The sequence below is a fragment of the Lichenostomus cassidix genome, chromosome 10, assembly GCF_008360975.1.
Source record: "Lichenostomus cassidix isolate B80296 chromosome 10, HeHo_3.0, whole genome shotgun sequence".
Taxonomy (NCBI): Eukaryota; Metazoa; Chordata; class Aves; order Passeriformes; family Meliphagidae; genus Lichenostomus; species Lichenostomus cassidix.
The window spans coordinates 5,985,398-6,002,193 of record NC_139491.1 but is presented as its reverse complement, the minus strand read 5'-3'; the positions used below and the strand labels follow the sequence as shown (position 1 = coordinate 6,002,193).

The following is a 16,796-nucleotide window of genomic DNA, read 5'->3' as shown; positions in this document are numbered from 1 at the left end:
TGCCTGCTGCTTGTTTCTGGGTGGTTTTTTTTTCCCTTTTGGAAGAGGTGGTTCCTATTTTAAAGCTCTTCTATTTCAGCTCATTAGTCTCAGTGATTCAGGGCAAAATCCTCTGATCCATCTTTGTGTGGGACCATCTCATGCCCACGGTTTCTGCAAGTTGTGGGAGTGGAATTTACTTTTTTTAGCATGACACAGGGAGAGCATCTTCCCTGCCTGGCTTCCTTGGTCCCAAAGGAATGAGCTGAAGTGCCATTTCTTAGGCTGCAGCAAGACACTGGGAAGTGCAGGACCAAAAATCCAGCAGTACCACACATTGCTTTGAATAAGTGACCTCATTTTTTTAACTTATTAACACTTTATTCCCTATTAGCTGAAGGGGAAATGGTGCTCCCAGACCAGTAAAGCCAATTAGATGTTCATTTGTTTTGGTGAAGTAACTGCAGTCATACAAAAAGCTCCATCAAGTTGACTTACCCAGAGCTCAGATAACTCAAAGGGAAGTTTCTGGGATGACCTGGGTCTGGTTCAAGCCTTGCAAACACAGCATTTTCTTTAGCTGCTGGTGCTGCTCGTGGGTTTTGGCCTGTCTTCAGCTCTGACTGGCTGGATGTGAAGTGTCAGCAGGCAAGTGTGCAAGGAGGATGGCTGTGGGCTGTTATTTCCAAAGGAAAAATACTTCAGGGGAGAGGTTTTTCTCTTTTCTTTTTTCCTTTCAAAAGACAGAAGCCTCCTGAGGTAGCAGCATCCTGAATTCCTCTAAAACCAGGCTCAGACATGTGTGCTTAAGTTGAACAGATTTCTTTTTTTCATTCCAATACAGAAGCCATAGTGAGAATTTAAACTCCAATCTTTATATGTTGCTCTGTCACTAAGGGATTCCCATGAAATAAGACAATACATCCTGAAGCATATCAGCAGTGTAGCTGGAACACACAGAAAATGAAGAGAAAGATTCTTTTCCATATGAGCAAGGGTATCCAAATTGTGCCCCTATCAACCTGAGGTTTGAGAATAGCTTTGCTGATTTATTTTAAAAGCTTTTCAGTTCACCTTTAAGCTTTGACTTAAGAAGACAGTGATAATAGCTGCTTCTTGAACCAAAGGAGAGAATTAAATGCAAGAGGTATGAGACCCGAAGGTGCAATCGTAGTTAATAGATTTCAGCAAGACAGAAGCAGCTTTTTTATGCAGCTCTGCAGTTTCTGCAATGAAATATATATATATATATATACATATATATATAGCAGAAATTTTTGCAACGCTTTGCAGCAAGAGGTAAAACATGATTGACTTTCTTTAATATTCACTGTAATAACATGAAACATGAATGAATCCTCCCGGTATCCTCCTGCATGTATTATCTTATTTCAGAGGAATTCTGCTGTGAGAGGGCAGCCTAACAGTGTCTTCACATAAAAAGCATTACTGCAGTTTCCCAGAGAAGACAGTAAAGCAGTGCCATTGAAGATAAAGATTTGGAATGGAATTATCTGGAATGGCAAAGAGTTTCAGACCTTTAAGATACCTGGATGCATCCTTTCTGGGTGGTGTGCATCCTAGAAAAGCCTCTGCTAACCAGGTTGAGTGTGTGGTTGTTCACAGGTTTCAACAAAAAAAAGCATCTTCTAACTTAGAAGCAGAACCAGCCCAGCCTGGAATTTCCAGTCATTGAAATGATGAACAAAGAATTGATGCTGATATTTTTTTTTTTTCCAGAACATACACAGGTTTTTAGAGATGATGACTGGGACAAGTATTTCTAACAAACAGATTGTCTTGCTTTTTTTATCATCTGGTTTTATTTACTACTTTTGTGCTATTAATGACTGGTTACAATGAGTACCAAAAGCCCATATAGCCTTTCTTAATTCCTGCATTTATCAACATATAAGGAAGATCAAACAAAATCTGCAGAGCTCCAGTCATCAACAACATAAAATAAAGAGATCTCAGTTACCACAGGGAACAGTGAAGACAGCCAATTTATTTGTAGTCTTAGGATACATGTCATGAATGTCACCACTTTGCTCGTGACAAGCTGAAGGAAGGTATCTTTTTTAAGGCTGGAAATCCAGGTTAATGATGAAACTGGATCCAAGATTAAACACTTTCCTGTCTAAAAACTGCAGTCCTCGTGTCTGCTTTCACAGGTATTTATAGTCTGAGGCATCACAGCACCTACAGATGCATTGATACTGTCAGGGGGGTGTTGTGCCTCCTTGCTGTTGGATTTCTGTAGATGCAATGCTCTCCTTTGCTTGCTGTCTTAACCCACAGCAGTCACTTTATCAATCAGGGGTTTTTTTCAGGGTTTATCTGCTTTAAGCCTCTGCCCATAAATACAGCAGAAGGTAGAGAAATGGTTACATTATGTGGAATATTCACATTTTCTCCCCAGTGCTGCACACTCAGTGCATGTGCTCTGGCTGGGGAGTGCAGAGCTGGAATGTGGATGTCCTAATCACCATCAGGCTAATGGGAAATGGGGAGGGTTGCTTCAGTGTCCCTGTAGGATGAGGAAAAGTAGAGAAGAAAAACATTGCCTTTATTAGTTAAATGAGATTGGAGTGATTACTTTGCTTTAAGATTGCAGCTCTGCTGCAAACTATGATTGAGGAACACTCATTGGTAGTTAGCTGCAGTGGCTGGGGGAGAATCCTGCTGTGATATTTCATTTAATGGCACTCTGAAATTTTCTCTTCTTTTCAGATGCCATCTTTGACATCTATTAGAGGCTGTTGTTTCTTTTCCTTAGACCCAGAGAAAATCTTTTGCTGTGTCAGGGTTCAGTCCAAAAATGGATCTCAGTGCTCCAGCTGATTTTAGGTGCTGAACTGGAGTGCTGTGAGATCCTTCAGGTGAAAACCCTATAGTGCAGAATTGCCAGTGTCTAAGCAGAGAACGAGCTGCAAGGCTGTCCTCCTCCTCTTTCATTTACCTCTCCACTTAGTCTCATTAGGCAAACAAGAAGCTTAATAAAAGCCACTCAAAACTTGAATAAAATCCTTGCTGCATATTGATATCAGCAGGAATCTCTTCCGTAGATGTTAAGTCCACGCTAAAAGCTCATCCACAGACTTCATTTAGGTTGATGTAGAACTTTAAAAATTAGAATCACAGGCTGCAGCTGGGACTATTAACCCTGATAAAGCACTCTTCTGCCATTCCCCGCAGTCACGTCCTCTCTCTTTTTCACAAGGAGCATAAAAGCATGATTTGTCTCTGTTGTTTTGACAGGTTTTATCCCACCTCCTCTGATCTTCGGGGCTGGGATTGACTCCACGTGTCTGTTCTGGAGCACGTTCTGTGGTGAGCAGGGAGCCTGTGCACTGTACGACAATGTGGTCTACAGATACCTGTATGTCAGCATTGCCATCGCCCTCAAATCCTTTGCATTCATCCTCTACACAACCACCTGGCAGTGCTTGAGGAAAAACTATAAAAGATACATCAAGAACCACGAAGGTGGTCTCAGCACTAGTGAGTTTTTTGCCTCTACTCTCACCCTAGACAATCTGGGGCGGGACTCGGTGCCCCAAAATCAACCACATAGGACAAAATTTATCTATAACCTTGAAGATCATGAGTGGTGTGAAAATATGGAGTCTGTTTTATAGTGACTGTGGAGGGGTGAACTATATTAATAATACAAGGGTCCTTTTTAATAAAAACAAGGAGAGAGCACGAATGAAAGAAGAAGCTACAAAACAGCGGCGGCAACACAGGAAACTTCCGTCTTTTTCTCGAAGTCAAACCCAACCAGGATTCTTGAGGACAGCGTCTTGTCATGGGATCACTTGTGACATCCTGTGGGGTGCTGGAGAAAGCAGGGAGCCCTTGTGGCTGGGAGCCACCCCTTTGATGACAGTATGAGCTTCCCAGGAGGGCATCTGCAGAGCTTCACCAGAGAGCTCGGCACAGGCTTGGCCATGGGGCGTAGAGAAAGCACGGTGATAACAGCAGGGTGATAACAGCAATAGGTTTTTTCCCAGCTGAGATGGGGTGTGGAGCCCTGCAGGGCTGGCCAGGCAGGTTGCTCCAACCTGCCACGTCTGCCATGGCAAAGAGGGAGCGGTGCTGGAGTCCTTCCACCAGTCACACTCTGTCACCAGCCACGAGTCCACGATAAATACCTTGAAAGCTGCTGGAAACCTTCCCGGTGGCCAGCAGTGCTGTCAGGGGTATCCAAGTCCTTCCAGCCCAGGCTTATTCACAGATTGCAGCTCTGTGGCTGCCTGTGAATAGCTGCGCTCACATCTCAAACCCAGTAGAGTTCAAGACATTTGCTCACACTTGCCAAACGTGCTGTCATTTTTAAAGGGGGATGAGTTCCAAATACTTATCTGTGTAGTCCTCTAATAAGATGTTTTTTTTAAAATTATTTTCGGATCTATGTTAACCCTTAAATCGCTGACACTTTTCCATGAGGAGGATTTATTTATGCTAGTTTGGGGAAGGATCCTGTTTAATTCACCCAAACGTAATGTGACTCAAGGGGTTTGTTTAATCCTCTGCATTTTTTATCCATACGCCTTCATTCTAATATGCTACCAAGCCAATGAAGACACATAATATGTTTTTAAAAAAGAGAATGAATGCACTGTGTCTCTATAAAAACAATTGTCAGTTGGAGAATTATAGATAATATGATGATTTACATAATATAGTTTTTTCATATTCTATGTGACTCAGTGAATACATATATATGTGGAGAGGCTGTTTATGTTCTCTCCAGTTTTTAAAGATATATATATATATATAATTTGCAATCTAGAAATTGTGTGGTGGATGTTTTCTTTAAAGTGCGTGTGTGTGTGTGTGTATGAGATGAGAGAAATACTGACCTTAATCCTTCAACCCTCACAATGGGTATTTTATTTTTCACATGAGAAATTCCACTGACTTTCAGTGGGAGCCATGTGAGGAAGATGGAATAATCTCCTCTCCTGGATGCCACATTTTGCTCTTAAGTGTGGGAAAAGTGTTCCTCTGGAAGGCTGGGCTATGGGAGCAGAGGCTGGCCAGCATTGAGCAACTCAAACTTCCATTCAGCTCCCACAAAACATCCATGCAGGAGCAGATTGGCTTGGCTCTTGCAGTGCAGTCTTACCTAAACCTGCAAAAACCATAGGGAGAATTTCATCTGATTACAAGAAGCGTGGGGCTCAGATTTATTTTGCATGTTTTTTGGGGTTTTTTTTTTCCAAAACATTCCTGCTGGGAAGCAATACAAATTGGCAGCATTTGATGAGTTTTTCCCCAGGAATCAGACTTGTTTCCAATGGACTAAATGTCAGAAGGGTTTTAAGGGTTAGCATCATAACTTAAAGTTGCTTTTTTTGTTTGAATTTTGAAGCTGTTGTGAACTTGAGGATGTTTAGAGAAGTAACCTGGCGTGTTGAGTCAAATGCTGGATGTCACTTCCATGCAGGTGGCAGAGAGGCTGATCTGCCCCAAGTCCTTGTCCACTGCTGGCAGTGGACACTGAGAGCTGGCACAATTACAGAGGGTTGATAACTTGCCATGTTCAGCACCTTTTTAGCAGACTTTGCTCTTATCCAGGCTTTGCAACGTGGGTGTTGGGTATCAGACTGCTTCCACTTGACTGATTTTACATGTGTGTTTGTAATTTATGCACAGAATTACATGTTCAGCGACAATAAGGGCAGGAAAAAAGGGTGTGTCAAATAAACTCCACTGTGCCAAATAATCAACAAATATTGTAACTGCAGATATTTGATTCTTGGGTTTCAGCCATGTTAAGAATCAACTGATGAAGGAGTTTAAGGAAAAAAAAAATACTAAGCTATGCAGTGCCATTGTTACATCGGGTGGTAAATGATGCTTTTTAGACCATTACATTGGTTTAGTATATCCTGTCTGCTAAAATAGATACTGCATCCATAAAACAATGAATTCACAAAAGGCACAGGGTGCATAACTGTCTCATAAAATATATATAATTGTCAAGTATAAACCTTTGAAATCATTCTGTACAGTTCTTTCCATTCTGCAGATTTATTACTTAGACTGCTGTCTTTTCAAATGTTAACTCATAATTTTATACTGTACACACACTTTTCAGACTCGAACACAAATGTCACAGAATAGAACCTTTCTGAAAGCCTGATTGCTTGAAATTTCATAACCCTTTTCACAATTTCATGGTTTTCCCCTCTGAAAGTCCAAGGTGAAGGAGAATAGCATGCTGACATGATGTGAAACGAACTCACAGTGTTCATGAGCTGTGGATATTTGGTACAGTCAAAAGTCCCCCTTGACCGGAGCTATAGAAACAGGATTCTAGGGCATATAACATGTTAATTTTTCTTTTTCTTTTTTTTTTCTTTTTTTTTTAAGCTGTAACTTGAAATTCCTGCATGATTGTTATTTTATTTCTTTTGACAATGGAACTTTTGAAAAGCTTTCCCCCCATCCCACTCTTTTTTTTTGTCCCCCCCCAAGGTTAGATCTGATGCCTGCATCGTGAAGGGCTTTGCTGTCAGTGCTTTGCTACAGATTTAGAGAACAGAGCTTTAGTTTAAAGAAAATACACACTAGCAGGCATTTTGGGTTTTTTCTGATTTCAGAACCACGAGCCATTTTTGCCTGCAACCCAAGTTTTGTTAGAGAATAACAAATGAAGAGTGTCAGACATCCTCCTGCTTCCCAAACTGCATTATGGGCATTCACCTGTCAGCACTTCCCCTCCATCCCACAACTGCCTTAACCATGCAGGAAACTTAAAAACAAGGATGGAGTTGGAAAAATGCCCATTCCCAAGAATAGAAACAGGGGAATGGTCTGAGCTGTGCAGTCCAGATCCAGTGGTGGAAATTGTTTCTTCATATTCAAGGGCATTGAAATTCAAGGGTTTCTTGAGGCCTCAGTCTCAGCAGAAATGTTATTCTGGCATTTCCAAGCACTGTGCTCCCCTCGTGGCTGTCTGCTAAGGAATGGGATGTTTGGAAAAATAAACTACTTGAGATTCAGCAGCCTTTTTGGGATTGACCAGTTGCCTTGCATGACTTCAGGTTGGGGTTTCCTTTCCTGTGCACAGACCCCACTTTGGCATAGCCCTAGTGGAATCCAAAGGGGACCCCAATCTAAAACTGGTGCAGATGACACTGGAATCTGTTTCTTTGCATCCTTGTTAACAAGGTGATGCATTTCCAGAATGCATGTAGAAATCATTCATTTTTCTGACTTTGCCCAGCACATCTTGGATGTAGAGTGGGACCGAGAATTATCACTTGAATTATCACTTGAATATCACAAACCTTCCATTCTTGGCAATTCAGCTAACAGTGGCCTCCCTCTGCCATTCCCCTGTGGGATGCACTGAACTCCTCAGTGCTGCTGCTGTTAACCTTGCTTGGCTCTCACCTTGTTCAGAAGGTGAGAAGGGAAAGATGCAAAGAGGAATTAGCTTCCATTATCTGAGTTAGCTACACTTCAGAATGCTTCCAAATTGGACTGATGGTCTGCAGACATTTGGAAAGTGACTGGAGTATTACCAAATGGCTGAGATGCATTGACTTCTTTTTACTTGAAAAAAAAAATTAAAATTAAGGGAATGAATGTGATTTGGACCCCCTCCTATCCCCATCAGAGTTTTATGTTCATCACATTGCAGTGTGCTTAAGGTTCACCTTTGTGTCTCAGACAGACACACTTTTTTCCCAGTAAATGAGGTCCTGGGACACGGAAAGGCAGCTCTGTCTTACAACCAGCAGTTTCACTCCACAGCCAACCCACAACAACCTGAAGCCTACCAGCACTGTGAAGCTTTAGCCCCCCAAATCTGCCATGGCTGCTGCTGTCATGTTAGAGTTTGTCACTGCTGGGTGTGTTGGGCTTGGTTTTGGTTTTTTCTTCAGACTTGGGCTTTCTCAGTGTGATGTTTGCTTTATTCCTGGCAGGTGATGTGGGGAATTGTCAGTATAAAAGACACATGCAAATGCTTCACTGGACTGACGTGAGAACAGCTTTGTTCCTTTATTCACAAGAGTTTCCAGACTTACTCCTGCTCTGCCTTTAAACTCAGCCATGCTCATCTCTCCCCCTAATTTCATGTGAACTGTGTTTGCAGACAGGAGCAGGTTTGTTGTTGTTCTCTCTCTAGATCTGATTAATGTGTGCAAAGCTCCCAAGCTTGCTGTGCACAGGCAGAGCACCTCTGATTACAAGCAATGGTACTGACCTGCTCCCATTTGCATTAGGGGTTCTGCCTTTTCTTACCTGAACCTGGGTTCACCTCTCCCAGCATCCCACACTGCTGCTGGGTCTCTCCTGTTTTGTTGGGAGCCAAGATTGTAGGAATGTAGGCTGCAGTTTATTAAGATGGGAACCTTTGGTGTGAACCAGGGTCAGGCACAGTTATCTGATGGTTGAAATTGATCCAAGGAGGAAAGGACGTTGTAACTGAGGCACTCAGTGTCCCTGGAAGGATTATCCACCCTTCTGTGCTACTGGATAGCCCTAGCTCCACCAGACCCATGGTTTGTGGGTGTTTCTTCCAAACTGACCATCAGCTTCCTTTCTGCCGCCACAGTTCTTCCTTCCCCTGGTGGCAAAGCACAGCTTGGCTATACCAAGTCAATACCAGGTATCCAGAGTTACTGAGCAGCATTTAAATTTGCCTGGCATGCCAGCAGGTCTCACTTAGTTTTACACATGTTCAAAATATTATCGTTTGTTCTGCTTATATACCCTAAATCTGTAACTTCGAGGCTGCAAATGATGTTTTCTATCATTCCATTGACATTTCTAGCCAATCTGAGTCTTAATACGATTGCTTTGCTGAAAAATGGCCTTTCAGCAGTTCTTAGACATGAAGTACTTCTTTATTAACTAGTGATGCCAAATAAAATCTTTGGCCATTGTCTGTTGCTGAATCCAGGGCAGCAGAAGAAGCAATACTGGTGTTTCCTGTGGCAGTGTGAGCATGGACTGCTTTTCTTTCAGCTTCAGTCTTGCCACAGCTGCTTGGCTCTGAGCATCTCTTGGTCCCAGAAAGACACAGGAAATTCAGGAGAAGCCATGTGGATAGAGCAATCCATTTAGATGGCAGCAAGAGTAGGACTTTAGGATGCTCATAGTGTTTGTGTTGTTTTGCTTGTCAAAGCTTTGCTTCAGTCTGTATTTGTTTGATGAATGGAGTGACCCCAGGGATGGGGTTTTTGGGATGGGATGTGTTTGTGATGTTTCCCCCACTTTATTCAGATTAAGCATGGCAGAGCAGGGTGTCCAATCCTAGGAAGGAAAAGATTTGTCATACCCTGAATAGTTTGTAGTGCTGGACTTGTTCTACACAAGGTTGGTGTCTGCATAAGGCGGCAAGCAATAAGAAACTTGTAGCTCCAACTCAGCAATTTATAGCAACTTCATAAATGAATTTTTCCTTTTATTTCTTCCTTGCAAATCGCTGAGAAAACCAAGACAATGCCTCCAGTGTATTTGCAAGGTCTTTTCTGCATATCATCTGTGGTCTGGAGGAGTTGGAAAAGCTTTCTTGTAATTCATACCCAGGGGTTTGTTCTTGATGGACATAAAACTCACAGGGGATGTTTCTGCTCCCTGAGCTCCCTAGGCTGGAATTTTCTCATCAGTAAAAATATTTAGTTAAAAAATAAGTGATTAGGAGTTGAGTAAGAGGATCCTTGCTCAGTGCCAGTGGGCTGAGTGCCACTGGACACACAGTGCTCCAGGACAGCCAAAGTGCTGGCTCCCAACTCACAGCCCACTTTCCAGGAATATTCTCTCACAGATGCTTGAAATTCTCAGCCTCTCCCAGTGTTCCTACCAGCTAACTCACTCATTTGAGTAATTACTGAGAGCAAACACCAGAAGGGTATGAACCCAGACAAATTGGTACTGAGGTGAAGCAGGTGGTGTAAATTTTATTTGCAATGTTTGCACAGCTCTTGGATCAGAAGCAGAAACCTCTCGGGCATCAAGAGAGTTGCATATGGCCTAACATATCTTGGTTCTTCCCAGCTTGAAGAACTCTTGGTGGGACAGCAGAAGGCATCTTTCCCTGCCTCGGGCATCTCAGCCCCCAAAACCCCTTTTCCCTTGCAGTACAGCATCGCACAAACACCAGTGCATTTACCCCTCAGTGCAAACAGTGCTATGTTTTTGGTGCCTCACAACTCTTAACTGTGAACTTGAAAGGAAGAAATGACCCCTGTTCTACACCTGTGAACACTTCCTGCCTGGTCAGAGGAGGAGGAGGATCCCTCCTGGAGACTCACAGCCGTTTTCCTAAAGTCTTACTGCAGCAGGACCAAACGGTGCTCTGTGATCACGGGTGGCCTATTCCCTGTGCTAGGGCTCTGTGGCTTGGCTACAGCCCCACGTTGCCTTCACGGTGTTTTTGGTGCAAAGCATGGTGAGGAGGCTGCCCATGACTGCCCCTGACAGTGCTAAGGGTTGTCTGTGACCACCAAAGTTGTGGAGTCTCCGTGGTAGCACATGAAAACAGCTTCCCTCACCTGCTTTTGGGAAGGAGCAGTCCCAGAGCAGGTTCAGAGGGAAACTGGAGCAGTTTGGCACTGCACAACAGGGAGCTCTTGGTTCACTTTGGTGCCACATCCATAGGGAGGAGGGGGTGGGATGGAGCAGGGGAAGAGCTGTGACCTTTTAAAACCCATAGTGCCTACCACTGCAAATGGAACGCTGTATTGTATTATATTATACGTGACTACCATGTAAATAAAGTACAATAAATGTGGTGTTCGTTAGGATTTTGATACAAGTCAAATGCAGTCTGCAGAAATGTTGTTTTTTTTCCCTGCTGTATGTACTTATATCACATTCCAGGCACGGGGACATTTGGAACAATGCATAAATGGCATTAGATGGGGTGTGTTTGCAGTAAGGCTGTTTTAAAATTCCTTTTGCCCTGTGCAGAGGAGACACGAGCACCATCTGAAATCAGAGGGGAGGGATTGGGGCAGTTTGCACAGGCAGGAGGAGAGCAGCTCTTGTGGTTTGTGAGCAGCAATGACTGCTGCCCAGCCAGCCCTGGGCCATGCCTCATTCATGGTGGAGAAACAGCAATTTCAGTCTGGCTGATCTCTCTTTGTTTTCCTGCTGCAGAGGTTGACCAGCAGCACATGCCCTGCCTGTGTAACCTGGTTATCCCCCACCCCTGACAGCCCTTGGTGGCAGCTGCAGATGAGCAAACTCAAGAGCTTAAAATTCAAAGCAGATTGAGAAAGAAGTTCTGTTCTTAACCAGCTGGCTCATCTCTGTCTCTGGCAGAGATTGAGGAGCTTGGAGTTTTGGCTAATCAGAATATTAGGAACTTAATTTGTTCCTTAACCCATTCCCTTATCCATCCTTCTCTTTCTCCATAGTGTAAATAAAGAAAATAACACATTTTCACAAGGCAGGTCTGCCATGTGTCCTCCAAGTCCTCATGCATCTCTTCACTGGGTTGCTGGTCAGATTTTCTCTAGGCTTCAGAAACTCAGGATTTCTCCAGCAAGTGTTTGCAGCTGGTGTGTGGCTGTGACCTTCCATCTGTGCATGGAGGTTGCTTCCACACTGTCTTGGTGGAGAACAAGACCACTCCAGGCAGTTTGTCACACCTGGGGCTCAAAAGTCACCTGCAGAGCTCTGTGCAGAGTCCACAGCCCTGGGGGAGCATTTCCCTGCCTCTGTGCCACACCAGTCCATGCTGTTTGTCCTTCATGCCATTGCTGTCCTTCACAGGCACCTGGGCAGAGCAGCATCTGTGGATTGTGGAGAAGGTTTCTCCTGCACAGAACACCTCCACAAATAGTCTGTAGCAGGGTGTGGCACCTGGATTAACCCACATGTCACTGCCCCTGCCTAGGGCTGGGAGTTGTTGTTTTCCTGCAGTGCCCAAGGCAAAGTAGTCCTCAGAAAGGTCTTTGAACTGTGCTGGTTTGACTGCTGGTAATTTTTCAGATGTTTAGCAGCACTTCCAAAATAAACCAAAACCTGGTTTGGAAATGTTTCATTGTACAATTGACTTTAAAAAAAGAAAAAAGAGAAGCCACATGCTCGATATATTTTGAGTATGGTGTTCTGTATTTTTGCAGCTTATATTTTCCAGATGAGCAGTTTAGAAATATGTGATGTGAAATACATACTGTAAGTTTGCTGTAAATGATATTAAAAACACTATTTTCATTCTTCTCCTGTCTCACTGCATGATCTCTTTGGTTCTCCCAGGTTGGCTGGCTGGGCTGGTGCTCTGAACTGTCCCAGAAAGTTTTCAGCCTCAGTAAAATCAGGGTTGAGAGTTCAGGTTGGAAGTTCTGATGTTGAAAATTCTCTAGAAATGACCGTGGGGTGAATGTGTTCTGTGCATGTGCAGTGCAGAGGGGAGGAGCAGGGAAGCAGTGGTTGTGACAGAGAAAGTAAGGCAGGTTTTGGGGAAGGGCAAGATGAAGTTTAATTAATGGGGAAAGGAAAGGGAGAACAAGGGCATCCTAGATTCTTGCAGAACGCAGGAACTTGAACAGCTGGAAGACACTAAAATGAGGAGGAGCTCAGAGGGAACATGATTTGAGCAGGAAAATGCTGGATGTGTCGGTGGTGATGAATGTGTCTCACACTCTCTGTGTCAGTTCAGCTGTGGAGGAAGAAAAAAAAAGCTTTTAGCTGAAATAGCAACAGCTCAGTGAAGTGGCTGAGCCCTGCCATGCACCTTGAGCCCCTGCAGCTGCAGAAGCTTCTCCATCTCCATCAACACTCCCACTGCCATGGGATCAGGCCCAGAGGGTGACACATTCCTCAGGATTTGGTGACACACACTTCCACCTGTTCCAGCTGCTGTACTGGTCAGAATAAAAGTAAGCACTTCTTTGGCCCATTATTTTTAAATGTTTCAAATCTGCTGTATGAAAAGAGTAGTTTTCTCCTGAGCTTCTACAAAACGATTCTAAATGAGGCAATTGCATTCCAACTGAGTTGAATATTCATTTATTCCTTGTTTGTTCCATTTTTTATCCTTCGCTGTTCCAATTCCCTCTTCTGAAAGGCAGTGAGCAAAACAAAGATTAAAAGTCAGAAAAACAAAAAAAACCACTATTTTATTGCACACGAGTTGAATCCAACCAGCGTTGCTTTGAATTCACTTTCTAACAACAGGAGCTTTGGAGAATAGTTCGGCAGGAATGAGGGAGGAAAGCTGAGGAAAAAAATGTTTTGTTAAATGTTGACAGCTAAGAATCTTTTTATTTATTTCACTTGGTTGCTTTCCCTCAGCCCAGCTCCTGGTGGTCTTGCAGTCTGTGCAAGTTCATTCTGAAAGCATTGTTCCTGCTTGCTCTGCTGGCCATTCCTGGCAGGTCCCCTCTGTCCCCCACAGTGGGTGAACACACATCACACATTTCACTATTTCCCTTCAGCCATCCCAAACCTTCCATTTTTGCTGCCACCTCTGACAGAATCCGGTTAATTGGTTATTTACCGAGCTGAATTCTGTTCTGGATGCAGATTATTAACCTTTATGTCACCTAGAAGATATTACACCTGGTAGAGTTAATGTTTTGAGGCTGGGAGGTTAATGTGTCAGTGCTCAGCCCTCCCCAATTAGCAAGAGGGCTGTGTGTGGCTGTGCTGTGAGCCCTGCTTTAATCAGAAAGGACTCAGATGGGTCACATCAATGGCATCAGTGTACCTCAGGCTTCCTTCAGCCTTCTCTGATCCTTCTCTTCCTTGCTGTCCCAGCACCTTGGATAAGTTTTGATGTTATTTTGCCCAGCCCAGAGCAAAATGCTGGAAGCTTTCCCAAAGCTATCCTGAGCTGGGTCTGAGGCAGTTCCTGGTGATAAAGTCTGAGGAGCTCCAAGTGGAGAAGGTTGTGATGTTCCAGGCAATGCACTCAGCAGGTCTTAGCTCTGCTCCTGAAGCTTTAAATCACTTGTGTGCTCCTGAGCTGGCTGAGTGGCCTGGAGGGGTTGTGAGGGCTTGGGAGGATATTTTGGTGTTGTTTTGTGGTGTTCCCTGTGCTGGCAGCAGCCCTGGGCTCTCTATGTGACTGCAAAGAGCAGTCTGGTGCTCTGGAGTGGAGAATGTTGGAAGGATAAAGCACATGTTAAAACTGTGAACCTCTGTACCACAAACCTTCTTTGAAGAGCCTTGCTCAGCCAGCCAGAGAAGAGGGAGAGATGCCATGTTGTTCATGGCATGGCAAAGTTAGGTGTTTATCCCTTGTTTCTGTTTTCCTGTCACTCCTGTGACAAATATGTGTCCTTCCACACAAATGCCTTTGGCTGTGCAGGCAAAATGTAAATCCAAACTGCTGCATGCAGACAGTCAGAATATTCCCTGTGAGGGGAAAAAATGTAATTTCCTCCAAATTATGACTTTTTGTGGGAATTCTTCAATTTCAGTGCTGTTTCATTCAAACAAAAGCTGATGAGCTCGCAGTATCTTGTTGAAATTGGAGCATTTAGAGTTTTCTTTGGGAAACTGTAGCTTGAATTCTTTCAGCATATAAAATAAATTGCAGTATTTGGGCTTTTATAAAAATGAAATGTTTTGATTGCCTTCAAGCAATATTTTCTGCTTAACATTACACTTCTGTGGAAATTCTGAAAATTCAGTATTCTGTTCTATTTTAAAACACAAGCGCACATAAACCTTCTGGAACTTTTCACAGATGCCTCTTGCCAATCCAGACCCCACCAGAAAAATATTTTGAGTGCCTGGTGGTCAGCTGGGACATGGGAGCAGACTCAGCTGCTGGGAGGGAATCCTGGAGCATGCAGTCACCCAGCAAAAGGCCACGCTCTGGCCAGGCAGTGGGAAGATGAATCCTACTTCTGAGCAATTAAAGGTTTATCCATTGCTCTGTTTCCTTTTTCCATTGATCCAGCCTTTGAGAGAATAACTAATGTATTTAAAAATCAAAGCTAATGGTGCGTTTTTTCCTGTTAGCTCGAGGCCAGGATTGGTTTTAAAATTGGCTTTGTGTCTGCTCTTTTGTAAATTTGCATCTTCCCTCCCTGGCCCTCCCAGGAGGGGATGGGAAGAAGCTGGGCTCATCCTCAGGCTGGGAGCACCTTGCTCCTGTCCCACTGCCTTTGAGCACAGCCTGCAGAGCCCCAGCCTGGGTTTTCCAGAATGCACAGTTCTCTGTAGGAGAATCCTCATTTTAGGAGTGCAAATCCATAGAGCTGAAGGGCAGCTGTAGAAATAGAGTGTTTTTACTGGCCTTGCAGGTGTGAAAGAGCTGCTTGAGGAGAACAAAGTGCAGTTTGGGGGAGTTTGCTCCCTGCCTGAGGTCCATGGGGCTGCCAGGCTGCTGTGAGCATTAGCTCAGCACAAGGACCTTGCTGGCTGCCACAGTGCTTTTCTGCAGAGCCATTCCTCCATCTCTCAGCCTGTTTAGTCCATTAGTCACCTCGCTGGCCTTAAATAAAGGAATTTGAGGTTTTCATTAAAAGCCTGGAGCCTGGGAAGCAGATGCTCAGCAGAGGTCCCATTTTCACCTTTGGGAGATAGTCAGGAAGAATAAAAATGGTCTCATTATACAGCAAGTTAGGAAAATTTCTGCTGAGAGGTGGGAGAGCAAAGGGGAGGGAAATTTTTGTCTTATTCTAGGGTGGACTGAGGATGGCAGTGAGGAGTGAATGTGCCCCAAGAGGCTGCAGTGTGGCCTTTGGAAAGTGAAGAGAGGTCCTCAAGCTGCTGCCAGAAGAGGAGTGCAGGAATTCAGCAAGAAGAAATCCATGAGTCTCAGAAATGTTTGAGATGGGGTGGAGCCTCATCCTGATTTTCTGTCTTCGAGGTGGTTTCTGGAATTAAACTTATCTCTCCAACCCTTCCTTTGCATGCAGGAGGGAAGGGACTGCTGAGCCACTGATATGAATGATTGATATGATGATGTTTTTGTGGCAGCCCTTAGAGGATGCTGAATGCTACCCTTCCCCTTAGATTAACTAGGAATAACCTGAAATCCTGGAGACCTTTTCCTGCAAGCCTTGGGTAACACAAAGCATATCTTCTCCATTCAGGACATGTATGAATTCCCCACTGAAAACAGCACTCATCCAGTGCTAACACCCACACAACTTCCAAAATTCTCTGGAAAGGAGCAGAGCAGCTTGAGAAACATCTAGATTTCTGGATGAAGCCAGAACATAACCAAGCCTTTGGTGAAATGACAAAAAGGTGTTTGATTTATTTTATTTCTTTCCAATATTATGGAAACATGCTCCTGGACCACAAATGCCTCTGGAGATGCAAAGAGGGTGCTGAGCTGAAAACCAAAACCTGCTCAGCTCAGGAACACTCTTTGTAGCTAAAGCTGAGGTTTTAGGGCACTCTCTTTGCCCTTGTATTACTTCTAATCTGTTTCACTGCGGGTCATAAAGCCTGGTGTGCTGAGTTTTTCAAGTGCCATTAGTTTATGGGCTTGTTAACAGAAAGGATTTTGTTGGTCTTTCATGGTCTGAATCTCATTGAACCAGAGATCCCTTGGTGTAATTTTGATGGCAGGGGAGAATCAGGTTAATAACATTTAGGATTGTCTTTCAGAAAATATTATTTGAGCTGTTCCCCTTTCCCACCCCTCCTTTCCCTGCTCTTATTGCCATTACTGGTGTCAGCTACCTGTGGCTGTATTTATGTGGTCACAGCTTGCTTAAAGCTTTAGAAAGATGTAGGGGAGCCACCTTTTGGGGCTATGTTCAGAAGAAGGAGGCTGTAAGAAGCATGTTTATTTGGTTTTGCATGTGTATCCCTACATAAAGCTGCAGATGGGAATGCCAGGGTGTTTAAAAGCCAGGAGAGGCAAAACAAGTTAG

General features: G+C 43.9%; 1 protein-coding gene across 1 annotated transcript in view; it reads left to right on the top strand.

Annotated features, from left to right (window-relative positions):
* The window catches only part of SLCO3A1 (solute carrier organic anion transporter family member 3A1), a 132,501-nt gene extending 120,328 nt beyond the window's left edge, over window positions 1-12,173 (top strand). Inside the window, exon 10 of the mRNA XM_085070402.1 lies at window positions 3,241-12,173. Coding sequence (XP_084926528.1) covers window positions 3,241-3,620 — 380 coding nt within the window. The 3' untranslated portion in view covers window positions 3,621-12,173. The remainder of the gene's footprint in view (window positions 1-3,240) is intronic.
* Window positions 12,174-16,796: the final 4,623 nt, after the last annotated feature.